Source organism: Mobula hypostoma, chromosome 7 (genome assembly GCF_963921235.1).
Source record: "Mobula hypostoma chromosome 7, sMobHyp1.1, whole genome shotgun sequence".
Lineage (NCBI taxonomy): Eukaryota > Metazoa > Chordata > Chondrichthyes > Myliobatiformes > Myliobatidae > Mobula > Mobula hypostoma.
Genome location: NC_086103.1, coordinates 34,703,917 through 34,718,096, shown reverse-complemented (window position 1 = coordinate 34,718,096; position 14,180 = coordinate 34,703,917). Strand labels below are relative to the sequence as shown.

The 14,180-nt window shown below is 46.1% G+C and overlaps 1 protein-coding gene across 1 annotated transcript in view; it reads left to right on the top strand.

Moving 5' to 3' along the window:
* Positions 1-14,180, top strand: part of LOC134349230 (organic cation/carnitine transporter 2-like) — a 91,143-nt gene that overhangs the window by 22,955 nt on the left and 54,008 nt on the right. The window contains exon 3 of the mRNA XM_063053242.1: positions 5,204-5,358. Coding sequence (XP_062909312.1) covers positions 5,204-5,358 — 155 coding nt within the window. The remainder of the gene's footprint in view (positions 1-5,203; positions 5,359-14,180) is intronic.

Below are 14,180 nucleotides of genomic sequence, written 5' to 3'. Positions count from 1 at the left end.
GCAAACCTGCTGGAGAGGCGGTGCAGCGCAGATGGAAAAATTGAGACTTGAGCACGAGTTCTGGGTAAGACAGCTAGAACAAGAAGAGAAACAGTTAGAACAGCAAAAGAGAGAGAGGCAGTTAGAGCGACAAGAGAGAGAGAAGCAGAAGGAAAGGGGATTTGAACTGGAGAAGTTAAGGATGACGCTAGCGCAGGGCCTCATGCCGAACCAAGGTGGATGATTCAGGGTGACCCAGGAGGTTAGGCTGGTTCCCCCATTTGAGGAGGCCGATGTTGATCAGTACTTTCTATATTTTGAAAAAGTCGCTGCAAGTCAGGACTGGCCGAGGGATAAGTGGGCTGTTTTGCTTCAGAGCGTACTGAAAGGGAAAGCTCAGCAAGCTTACTCGGCATTGTCCGCAGAAGATGCCCTGAGGTATGATGTGGTGAAAGAGACAATACTCAGGATTTATGAGTTGGTCCCGGAGGCATACCGGCAGAGGTTCCAGAATGTGAGGAAGCAGTGGGGTCGCATGTATTTAGAGTTTGCCCGTGAGATGCAGATGTATTGTGAGCGTTGGTGCGCCTCGAAAGGGGTCAACGGGGATTATGACAGACTGCTACAGCTAATACTGATTGAGCAATTTAAAGATTCTGTCCCTGAAGGTATGAAGCCCTATTTAGATGAGAAAGAGGCAGAAACCTTAGTCGCAACTGCTAAGTTAGCGGATGAGTACGTGTTAACACACAAAACGAAGTTTACTCCGAGTAAAAGCTACCAGAAGGGTAGTCGAGAGGGCGGAGAGAGTCCGCCGGAAAAGCCAGAAAGTAAGCCAGGGACTAGTGAGGAGGATAAGGAAGACAGGAAGCAGTTTGGTAGGAAGTCTCCTGGGGTCGTATGCTATAATTGTGGGAAAGCCAGTCACTTTGCATCCAGGTGCTTTGCCCCAAAGAAGGAGATGGGGAAAGGAAAAACGATGATTCTGACTGGCTGTATTAAGCTGGCAAACAAACCGCTAGGGGAGAAGAGGTCTGATAAAGTTCAGGAAGGGCGCAAGAAGTTTATTTCGGCCGGATTGGTGTCGGTGAAGGAGGGGTCAAACCCAGTTCCAGTACGGATCTGGAGAGACACTGGAGCTTGTCAGTCACTGATCTTAAGGAGTGTTTTAGACTTTAGTTCAGAGACCGAGACTGGGGAGGTCAGTGTGATAAAAGGCATTGGGAAAGGGACTGAGCAGTACCTTTGCACCAGATACACCATAAAAGCTACTTGGTCTCCGGACCGGTCACGATAGAGGTGAGGCCCGAACTACCGATGGAAGACGTGGAGGTCTTACTCGGTAATTACCTCGCCGGTGGAGAGTTGTACCAGCAGTAAAACTGACAAGCAAACCTGCCAGGATTGAAGACCCGCCTATAGACACACAGGTTTATCCCGTTTACGCAGTGACTCGACGCATGTCCAGAAAGGCTGCCAAAGCAAATGTGGATTTAGCTGAGACGTTTTTACCAGCCTTGTACCAGGAGGATTTAGAAAGTGAGAAGAAGGAGCGTAGTGAAACGGAAGGAAGTGAGGGAGTTGAGGTAGACTTATCATTAGCAAGGAAGGAATTTATACAGGCACAGGAACGAGACAAGCTAACAGTTTTGACAGAGACAGCTCTCTCTGAAGCAGAATTAAAAAGGGAGCCAGTGGGCTATTATGTGAAGGAGGGAGTACTAATGAGGAAATGGAGACCAAGTACTGTGCCCGCAGATGAGGAATGGGGGGTGGTGCACCAGGTGGTAGTGCCGAAAATTTATAGGGGCATGATTTTTAACCTGGTCCACAAGATAACCCTCAGTGGACATTTTGGGGTGAGGAAAACAGTCGATAAAATCTTGAAAGAGTTTTACTGGCCGAATATGCTATTGAGTATTGTAGGCATGAGCCAACACAGTGACAGCCTATTAATATGTTAACAGCTTGCCATGATAGGCGAGCAGACCTAGTCGGGGTTATCATGAAAATTAATGAGTCTAGGGTGCCACCTGATAAGGGGAAAACCCATTTTGAAAAGGTAAGTATGGTGCCGACCAGATGGGAGAACTCTATTGTCTTGGCCAACTTTGCTGATGAGAACTCTCACTTAACCCCCGAACAGAGCGAGCCGCTGATAGAGCTAATTAACTGGCATGCAGCCATATGTTCGGATGTCCCGGGGCGATGCAAAGAGACAGTACATGGTGTTGTTGTCACATCAGGCCAGCCTAGTAAGCAACACCCCTATAGGATGATTAATTCAGTGACAAAAGGGCTAAAGAACGCAGAAGCGTATATTGGCGATTTAGTGGTCTGGAGTGACACGTGGGAGGAGCACATTGTGGCAGTAGAGGAACTGTTTGAATGACTGTTTGAAGTCAGCCTGACAGTAAACCTTGCAAAAAGTGAGTTCGGCCACGCGAAGGTCACTTATCTGGGATTTGTGGTAGGACAGAGGCAGTTGGCACCGATGCAGGCTAAGGTGCAGGCTATCTCTGAAGTCCCCACCCCGACAGACAAGAGAGCCCTGAGAAGGTTCTTGGGGATGTTGGGGTACTATCGGAAGTTTTGCAAAAACTTTGCGGATATTACCCTCCCTCTTACGAAGCTCTTGCCAAAGAATGTGAAGTTTGTGTGGGACGACCTTTGTTATATTTGTCCGGCACAGAAACCACTGATTATTTACACTGATCACAACCCATTAGTGTTTTTGGCCATTATGAAGGATAAAAACAAAAAGTTGCTAAATTGGAGCCTGGAATTTGATATTAAAATCAAACATATAAAAGGAACGGACAATGTGATTGTTGACTATCTGTCAAGATGTTGAAAACTTAAAGTTCTCTGTATTAGCTGAATAGCTGATGACCCTGTATATTAGTGTGTATCTAATAACATATTCATGCCCATGATTTTTACCCTGGTAAAAATCCTTTGAAGGATAGGGGTGTGACGCCAAACCAAGTTATCAGATGATAATGAGAGAGATAAGGGAGACAATGGAGAAACGTTCAAAATGTTAATGAGAGAGGAGAGAGAGATTAACAGAAAAGAAACACAATTCAGAATATTGATAGACCGGTTGCTTTGAACCTGAACTGTTTGAAGTTTGATGGACAGGCGATACCCCAGCAGGGGGATAAAAAGAACAGGTTTGCTGAGGCAGGGGATACACCACGAGATCACGAGATAACGAGACCCTGGAAGAGCGGTGTGCCCTCACAAGTCGGTGGGGGCTTGGAGGTCCGGTTAGTGGGAATCAACTATAGACTCACAGGGTGTAAAGGTACGATCGGTGGAAACCTGGTGTGTGTGTCCGCCCTTGCCTGGGTGCCGGGTTCACCGCAGAAGAACGGTCGTATCCGGAACGGAGGGGTCACAGTCGGTGACCACAGCGGGATAGAAGACATAAGAGCGTCCGCCCAAAAGCTAACTGTGAAGATATTAAAGGTCTGCCTGAATCAAATTGCACCCCTCCTCTCTCTCCAATGGCACAACAGCGACTACTGCGAACTGTACTAAGCTGAACTGAACTCTACGTCACTTAAGACTGATCATTTTACCCCTAGACTGTGATAGAGCTTGGTTTGACTCCTATTACCGTAGTTCTGGGTACATGTGTGTATTATCATTGCTAACCTGTTGCATTTATATCCTTACGATTAGAGTACTGTGTTACTTATTTCTTTAATGAAACTTTATTAGTTCCCAGTAATCTGGACTCCAACGAGTGGTCCATTTCTGCTGGTTTGGCAACCCAGTTACAGGGTACGTAACATAAGCAACACACATCAAAGTTGCTGGTGAACGCAGCAGGCCAGGCAGCATCTCTAGGAAGAGGTACAGTCGACGTTTCGGGGCGAGACCCTTCGATAGGACTAACTGATGGAAGAGCTAGTAAGAGATTTGAAAGTGGGAGGGGGAGACCCCCTAGCTCTTCCTTCAGTTAGTCCCGACGAAGGGTCTCGGCCGGAAACATGGACTGTTCCTCTTCCTAGAGACGCTGCCTGGCCTGCTGCGTTCACCAGCAACTTTGATGTGTGACACTGTTTCCCTAGTTTCTTTGTTAACATCCGGAGGTCCTTTTCTTATCCGGTATTCATTCATACATAGCTGTATCAAGGGCTTGTCCCATTATTGCCCTTATCAGTTCTTATTTATCAAGTCAAGTCAAGTATATAGCACATTCAAAGCTATGTTGTAGGTACTTCTTTTTAGCAGTTACGTAAAAGCAGATAAGAATGTTTTGGTTTTGGCTAAAAGCTAAGGGGCTTTAATGTTCAGCTTGGGAATGCTGTGTCACCCAATCAGGATGGTGAAATGGAGAGACAGTTCCAGAGGGAGCTGTGTGTGGGGTGAGATTTCTGATGGACAGTGTGGTTTGCATTTTTTTTGATGGGAGTTGCTGAGAGGACAGGAGGGAAAAAGGCTGAGGATGCCCCGGGAAGGAGCATCCCTGTTGCACAAAGTGCTTTGTGTGGATGAATGGCTTCAAGGGCCAATACTCCCAATGAGAGCAGCCGTTTGTTTGAGATAGATTTCAAGCGGTTTGGAATATGGTTTGTGTTTTCATATGTTCTGTGGGTCCAGCGTGTGGGTAATAAGACAACTTTAGGATGAGCTCCAACTTTATGTGCATGTTTGGACATAACTTGCTGAATTTCTGGTTTTGTCTGATGCCCTGATTAAGGTTTTTACTGCTCTTTATTTTTCTCCTTTTCTTTCTCCTATTAACTGCTCAATAAAGTTGAAATTTGTAAATACACTTTCTTTATAAATTTTATGCAGTGTACAATTTGTTATTTCTTGCCGACCGACATTTGTGTATGGACAGTATTTATGCAGTATTCACTCAAATTGAGGTTTCTTTAGTCGGAACATCACGACGTTCCTGTTTAGTTGAAAGCCAAATCATACCAACCCCAGATGCCCATTGTTTATGAAAGGTGGACTTCTCACCGCTGAGTCCCGTGGCTGTTGTCAGGACTGACTAACGAGCCAGGTTAACATAAGAGCCTGGTGAGGAAGCTGCATCTGAAATAGGTTCCCATGCAGTTGTTTGATTTGTTGCCATGCATAAATCTTTGCTTAGATCATTTCCATGAAGTAACGTACAGAATAAATCCATAACATGTGTATTAATCAGTGGCAGGGAGTCTGTGTATGCATATCTAAATCTTCATTTGATGTTGCTTTGCAGGTTTGGAAGAAAGCTAGTTCTATTTGGAACGATGGCTGTACAGTGTATATTCAGCATTGCTCAAGTGTTCGCTCCAAGCTGGGAAATATTCTGCCTTCTTAATTTCCTCATTGGTCTCGGACAAATATCAAACTATGTAGCTGCCTTTGTTCTTGGTATGTATCTTTACTGGCCCTTGAATACCATAGATTATTCTTTCACTGTCAGTAAAGCATTAAGTCTGGTCAGTTGACTAGAGGCTAGTAGAACACCCATACATTTTTGAAATCTTATTCTTTTTCTAATTCCTTTGCTATGGAAAGAATATCTCAAAAATCTGGAAACATTTTGAGTAGTTTGAGTGCTTCAGTTGACCTGCTAATCAGATCATTTCTGAAATGCAGAAATATTCGATACAGTAAAATATACACAAAAATTCCTGAATTTTACATTTATGTATCTGAAATCTTTGGCCCTATGTACAGACAACAGCCCCACATGAGCACCTGAAGAGCAGTAAACATTGAGATTGCAGGTCAAAAGTAGGAATCGTCTTGAATAGCTTTTTTAAAAAATATTTTTGCTTAGTGCAGTCATGAAGAGCAGAATAGCCTCATCTTTTAATTCTATAATTCTATGAGATGCATTTGTTTGGCTGGAAAGAATGGATAGGAAGGGGGAAAACACAATTCTTGTGATCTTTATTGAATCTTCTAACATCAGGAGGAAGGGAAATGGTCCTAATGAGATTTGGGAGCTAACTTCAAAAGGAGTTCAAGTGCAGTGGTTTCCAAATGCATCTGGTAATGGAAAGGGGCAATGAGATCCAGGAGGAAGAAGCAGTTTTATTTAATTTGATATTAGACTCAATATTAGGAGAGGAGAAAATGTTATTCCTAGAACAGTTTGTTTCTCAACCATGTCAGATAAGATGGTATAAAGAACTTTAGTTACCAATAAATGGGAGAGAGGTCAGTCAGAAGCAATAATGCATGCAAGTAAGAATTTGGTACATAAGAAAATATTAGGGATATTGGCCAAACGTGGGCAAAGAGAACTACTGTAGAAAGGCATGCAGTCCACATGTACAAGTTGGGCTGAAGTGCCTAATCCCATGTTGTATTGCTCTGTGACTTCATGACTCTAAAAAGACAGAGTTCAGATCATAAAAGATATTGAGGGACGGGCAATAAATGAACTGAGGAGAACCAGGTGTGCTGTAATTAATTAATTAAGCAGCAATTGGGAATCAAACGACGGGAAGTAATGCACAATCAAGGAGTTAGGAGCGAGACGGGGAATAGCCAGACGGGACCAGGACAGTATCCCCCCCCCCCCCCCCCCCCGTCAACGGGAGCCTCCAGGCTTGTCTGAATGGTCCCCATGGAAGTCACGGATGAGGTCCAGGATGAAGGAGCGGGGGATCCAGGAACGTTCCTCTGGGCCGTATCCTTCCCAGTCGACCAGGTATTGGAGGCCCCTGAAGGAGAGTGCGTCAGGTTTCCCGTTCTTGGACCCCGGACGGCAGGTGAGAGAAAACTTGAATCGGCCAAAGAATAACGCCCTACGGGCTTGGCGGGAGTTCAAACGTTTGTCGGTCTCGATAGATCCGAGGTTCTTATGATCGGTCCAGACGATAAACGGGCGTTCCGCCCCCTCTAGCCAGTGCCTCCATTCCTCCAACGCCAGCTTGACCGCCAGTGGCTCCCAGTTCCCCACGTAGCCGGCGAGAAAGGAAGGCACAGGTCTGGACTTGATCATTGGGACAGAACTGCTCCTACCCCGGAGTCGGAGGCGTCGACCTCCACAATGAATTGACAGGAGGGATCCGGTTGGACCAGGATGGGAGCGGACGTGAAACGCCTCTTCAGTTCAATGAATGCTGAGTCAGCCTCGGAGTCCCAAAGAAAAGGTGTTGTAGGCGAGGTAAATCGGGTAAGGTGCGCCGCCACCCGACTGTAATCCCTGATAAATCAGCGATAGAAGTTAGCAAACCCCAGAAGCCGCTGAAGTTGCTTGTGGGTCCTGGGTCTGGATCACTCCACCACCGCCCGGATCTTCTCGGGATCCGCCCTCACCTGTCCGCTCTCGATGATGTAGCCCGGGAAGCTGACCAGGGGGACGTGGAATTCACACTTCTCCGCCTCCACGAATAACTTGTTCTCCCACAGTCTCTGTAGGACTTGACGGACACGATGAATGTGTTTCTGGAGGCTGCTGGAGAATATTATGATGTCATCTAGATGGATGAACACAAAGCGGTTAATAAAGTCTCTCAGCACATCATTAACCAGGGCTTGAAAAACGGCGGGGGCATTGGTGAGGCCAAACGGCATGACCGGGTTTTCCAAGTGACCTAGCGGGGTATTAAATGCCATCTCCACTCGTCTCCCTCCCTAATTCTGACTAAATTGTAGGCGCTTCGAAGGTCCAACTTCGAGAAGACGTGGCTCCGTGAAGTGGTTCAAATGCTGAGTGAATGAGGGGCAGTGGGTACTTGTTTTTAACGGTGATGTTGTTAAGGCCTCGGTAATCGATACAGGGATGTAACGACCCATTCTCCTTCTCCACAAAGAAGAAACCTGCGCCCACCGGGGAGGATGAGGGTCTAATAATGCCCGCCGCGAGAGACACACTGACGGCTTCTCTCTCAGGCCGGGGCAAGTTATACAGGTGACTGGTGGGTAACGAGTCCCCGGGGAGAAGGTCTATAGCGCAATCATACTGGCGATGTGGAGGCAGGGACAGAGCCCGTTGTTTGCTGAACACCTGTCCCAAGCCGTGGTATTCTGCGGGAACTCTGGACAAGTCGAGGGTTTCCAAGGCAGGCGAGGTCGCTGTAGCCTCCCGAGGGGATGGAGCCGATTGCAGACAGGTGGAGTGGCAAAACGGGTAGCAGGTGACTATCCTCCCGGCAGACCAGCCAATGTGGGGATTGTGGTGGTTCAACCAGGGGTATCCTAGAACAATAGGGGCTTGAGGAGAATGCATTAGATTAAATTGTACCTGCTCCCGATGGTTTCCAGACAGAATCAAGGTCAGGAGTGGCATACAGTGGGTGACCCGAGTCAGAAGTCTCCCGTCCGGCGCCCGGGCCTCCAGAGTGGTACTTGACGGTTCCCGAGGAATTCCGGCCCGGGGGCTATGTCCTCGTCCAACAGATCTCCCTCGGCGCCGGAGTCCACCAAGGCGGATAGAGACAGGGATTGTTGGTGGTAGTTCACAGTAGCCTGGATCAGAACAGTCCGAGCGGGAGCTAAGCTAGGAGCGGAAGGGAGAGAGAGGTTAGGGCTGGTCGAAGATGGTAAAACGGGCCGTGGAGTGACCCGAGGAGTGGGGCGACCGGTCTTCTCTCCCTGACGCTCTAGAAGTCGGGTATCTAGCCTGGTGCCTAGAGAGACCAAAGAATCCACACTGTTAACCTCATCCCTCGCCGCTAATTCGTTTTTTATCTTGTCACAGCAGTGGCGGCGCCGGAGATTTTTTCTTGCTGGTACTACAGAGGGGCTGAATTATTCAGTGATGGTGCTGAGGGATGTACTGTATGGTAAAATGTATTCGCAAGGCCAGACGCGTGGCGTTAGAAAGTCAGTTTCAAGCATTATGTGCCTACTATAAATGCCTCTGTTGATTCACAAGCAACAGCAATTAGATCTAATATAGAAGTGAAGTGTTACAGTGTCAACAGCATCGGAGACAACCTGGGCTACACGGAGCTTAAACAAAAAAAAAACAAACAGAGCATCCGAGCAACAGCGGACAACGTGAATCAGGCACCGATCCCGCAATCAGCGTCAAATGCGTGCTTTTCAACTGAAAAACACAAAACGAACCCACTGCTATTCGCATTACATAGACAGCAATGCCAAAAGATACACCGTTATTAAAGTCAAATAAGGCAAACAACAGACGCAAGGATTTACCAGGAGTTGGAGAAATCGTACTCTGACCATGCAATACCTCAATTAATTCGGCTATTGAATATAAAACAAAAATCAACAGAATCACCGCTTGGAAGTCCAAGCAAAACCAGTAGGTTTAATAGTAAATGTAATATTTTAGGATTTGCAGGAAACATAAGGACTATGGGGTATCCACCACAAAATAATAACAATAATCAGCATTAGTCTTGGCCCAATTTAAAAAAAAATCAACTGCACTCACCATTAATGTTTTCAGAGAAGCACAATCCGTCTGTTGTTGTGATTGGTGGCGAAAGCATGAATGATTTTCTGGATGTCAAGTGCCTTGGTCCTCTGGCTGTTTATGGCCAAAAGAGCCAAGTTGCTGTTCCCGAGCATCGCCGCTGCTATTCCTTAAGCAGTTTTTGACGCGTCTGAGGCAAGAGAAACTCCGTTCGCATGAGGCAGATGTAAAAGGCAGAGTCAGTGATATGCCGATTAGTTTGTATAAATCTATAAATGCATCGTGGTAGGGTCTCATTAGAGCTAGAAATTCCACTGTGTCGTTCACTGTCTGTCCTTGTTTTCGTCTTGTTTCCAGCAGACGCCGAACCTGATGTAGCTCTGCAGTCAGGTTCACTTCAGTCACTCCACAGTATTGGGCCATTGGTAAAAGACAATTCTTGTCTAGGAAGAACTTGTGTTTGGGACTCAATGCTGAGACTCCAGCCAGAACACTCCCATTCTCAACTGAGAACCGCCTTTTCATTTCAGTCAGAAGTCTGCCTATAACTGGATAGAAGCAGTGTTTGCGAAGGTCATCAGAGGATGTGTCAGGTGTGCGTTCAGTTTGGGGCTCAACAACAAAATCATGTAGGCGGCGGGGTGGCTGGGCCTGCCTCCTTTCATGTGGTCTGCTCTGTGTACCGGCCTTGACGCACAGTTCCCTAGCTCTTGTCTGAATTTCACGCCATGATTCCTCTCCCGTTTTGCTGAGAGTGCATCGATAACAGACTGAGCCAAGTCCACAGCGGATGAAAGCTCCAAACTGGGAGATTGTAGCTGGTCTGACATGAACTTGGTGACTCGGAATAAATCCTCAGACAGAGTGAGAAGTAAAGCAAACTGCTCGTCAATCAGTCCATTTACAGCTCTGGCCTCTGTTTTCCTCCGTGCATTTGGTTGACCCATAATATCCTGTAGTGTAGCTAGAATGGCAGGGAGTGATTTCCTCATCGCCCACAAAGCTGTATACTGCCATGCTCAACGTGTATCTGACAATTCCTTCAACTCCACGGGCTGTGCAGTTGATTCCAATTCTCTGTTTCTTCATGAAAAGATCGTGGGCAACAGAAAAGGAAGTTGTAAAGAGGTTGCACAGTTTCAAAAAACTCACCCGCTTGTGGTACATTGCTCACAACATCCACTAAAACAAGGTTAAGTCTGTGAGCATGGCAGTGTATATATAATGCCTGCGGGACCTCTTTCCTGAACCTCTCCTGTACCCCGTTATTGCACCCGGACATCACTGCCGCCCTGTCATAACACTGACCCATACACACGTTCTTATCAATAACACACTGGGCGAGTGTCTGTTCAATGCTTTTAAGAAGCGACTCTGCGTCCAACCCTTCTGCTGGAGTGAAGTGCAAGAATTTTTCAAGCACTGTTTCGTTATTCAAATACCGCACCACCACTGATATTTGCTCCTTTTTATTCAAATCTTTACTTGCATCCACCATGATGGCAAAATATCCAGCCTCCTTGATTTAGAAACATAGAAAATAGGTGCAGGAGTAGGCCATTCGGCCCTTCGAGCTGCACCGCCACTTATTATGATCATGGCTGATCATCCAACTCAGAACCCCGCCCCAGCCTTCCCTCCATACCCCCTGACCCCCGTAGCCACAAGGGCCATATCTAACTCCCTCTTAAATATAGCCAATGAACTGGCCTCAACAGTTTCCTGTGGCAGAGAATTCCACAGATTCACCACTCTCTGTGTGAAGAAGTTTTTCCTAATCTCGGTCCTAAAAGGCTTCCCCTCTATCCTCAAACTGTGACCCCTCGTTCTGGACTTCCCCAACATCGGGAACAATCTTCCTGCATCTAGCCTGTCCAATCCCTTTAGGATCTTATACGTTTCAATCAGATCCCCCCTCAATCTTCTAAATTCCAACGAGTACAAGCCCAATTCATCCAGTCTTTCTTCATATGAAAGTCCCGCCATCCCAGGAATCAATCTGGTGAACCATTTCTACACTTATTTGATGTCTGACCATATCTGCCATAATACCCATAATTTCATTTTGGATATCGTGATGGGTGTTTTTTGCATTTCCAGGATTGTTCTCTTTTGTTTTAGCTACAGTCTTATCAAACTTCCCAATTACACTGAGCTACTCAACAAAGTTTCCCCTATTGCCGGATCCATCATTCTCCCGGTGTCCTCGGTGGGCAATACCTTGGCACGCAGTATAGCGTAGAGAGTCAACTACTGTTCTCATATACTCACGATTTTCTTGGACAATCTTTGCATGTCCTTTATCAAGCATATTTCCCAATCTTGAACCGTCCTGGTTTCTCAATCTGAATTCGGCCCATGCCTCCATAGCAAACTTATGAACTGCACTTACAGGGTGGGTTTTGAAAGCTGTTGTAGCTTTCCACCAGTTGCGAAGGGAGACTCAGAATGGAACCCATGTCCTCCACACAGGAAATGCCTGCATGCGAAGCAGAATGCAGCACCTTTTGTGATTGAATATTCCAGCCAGGAGTACAGGTCAAACCAGCCACAAATAAAACTCTTTTGCTGATTGCCAAACTGTTGCGAAGGGTACTTTTTCAATGCTGGCCGACGGGGTTCTTCCTCAGGCTGCTGGCTAACATCGCTAACAGTATTCCCACTAGCACTAAGAGCAGCTTCATCCATGTTCTCTTCTGAATCCCGCTCCATTTCTTGTTCCTCTACTTTGCCCTCACACTCCTTCAATGAACTGCTGTCGTCCTCATCCCCACTTACTTCTTTCTGCATGTCACTTTCAATTAAGACAGGCTCAGGCTGAGACACCACTGATTCCTCTGGATGAGGTTGTTTTCTGACTAAAAATTTATCCATTTTTCACGCCGGCCAAAATAATGCACGTGCCAGGCCCACGCTCTCTTGTAAAAGCACAATGTTTGCATATGGCATCCGTTAGTCTCGCGAGACAATGGATCTGTGCCTGGATGTATACTATCAATCTCTGGCGTGACTGAGAGTGAGTGACGTCACCACCTTAAGTGATCTTAGATTAGCTTAACTGATCTGAGGAGAGCAACGGCAAGACATTGACAACGAACGAATAAGCAGAAGTGTATAGTGGATCTGACAGAGTTTATAACTTTATTACTGCATGGGTGCTATGGTAACTGGGGGCGCTGTTTCACCAGATCAACTGGAGAAACAAGCTGTATTCAAAACTATACAGAGAAAACAAAGCAGCTGCAGTTAATTTCTTGGTGGTGCAATGGTGGTGCTAATGCAATTTCTGCTTGGCACCACCTTAGCGCCGCCCCTGTGTCACAGATACCCTGTTGAAATACTTCCTGTAGTGAAAACCATAGAAACCACAGCACAGAAACAGGCCTTTTGGCCCTTCTTGGCTGTGCCGAACCATTTTCTGCCTAGTCCCACTGACCTGCACATGGACCATATCCCTCCATACACCTCCCATCCATGTATCTGTCCAATTTATTCTTAAATGTTAAAAAAGAACCCGCATTCACCACCTCATCTGGCAGCTCATTCCATACTCCCACCACTCTCTGTGTGAAGAAGCCCCCACTAATGTTCCCTTTAAATTTTTCCTCCCTCACCCTTAACCCATGTCCTCTGGGTTTTTTTCTCCCCTTGCCTCAGTGGAAAAAGCCTGCTTGCATTCACTCTATCTATACCCATCATAATTTTATATACCTCTATCAAATCATCCCTCATTCTTCTACGCTCCAGGGAATAAAGTCCTAACCTATTCAACCTTTCTCTGTAACTGAGTTTCTCAAGTCCTGGCAACATCCTTGTAAACCTTCTCTGCACTCTTTAAACCTTATTTATATCCTTCCTGTAATTTGGTGACCAAAACTGAACACAATACTCCAGATTCGGCCTCACCAATGCCTTATACAATCTCATCATAACATTCCAGCTCTTAAACTCAATACTTTGATTAATAAAGGCCAATGTACCAAAAGCTCTCTTTACGACCCTATCTACCTGTGACGCTACTTTTAGGGAATTTTGTATCTGTATTTCCAGATCCCTCTGTTCCACTGCACTCCTCAGTGCCTTACCATTAACCCCGTATGTTCTACCTTGGTTTGTCCTTCCAACGTGCAATACCTCACACTTGTCTGTATTAAACTCCATTTGCCATTTTTCAGCCGATTTTTCCAGCTGGTCCAAGTCCCTCTGCAGGCTCTGAAAACCTTCCTCACTGTCTACTACACCTCCAATCTTTGTATCATCAGCAAATTTGCTGATCCAATTTACCACATTATCATCCAGATCATTGAAATAGATGACAAATAACAATGGACCCTGTGGCACACCACTAGTCACAGGCCTCCACTCAGAGAAGCAATTCTCTACCACCACTCTTTGGCTTCTTCCATTGAGCCAATGTCTAATCCAATTTACCACCTCTCCATGTATACCTAGCGACTGAATTTTCCTAACTAACCTCCCATACAGGACCTTGTCAAAGGCCTTACTGAAATCCATGTAGACAATATCCACTGCCTTCCCTTCATCCACTTTCCTGGTAACCTCCTCAAAAAACTCCAATAGATTGGTCAAACATGACCTACCACGCACAAAGCCATGTTGACTCTCCCTAATAAGTCCCTGTCTATCCAAATGCTTGTAGATTCTGTCTCTTAGTACTCCCTCCAATAACTTACCTACTACCGACGTTAAACTCACCGGCCTATAGTTTCCCGGGTTACTTTTTGATCCTTTTTTAAACAACGGAACAACATGAGCCACTCTCCAATCCTCCGGCACTTCACCCATAGACAGCGACATTTAAAATATTTCTGCCAGGGCCCCCGCAATTTCA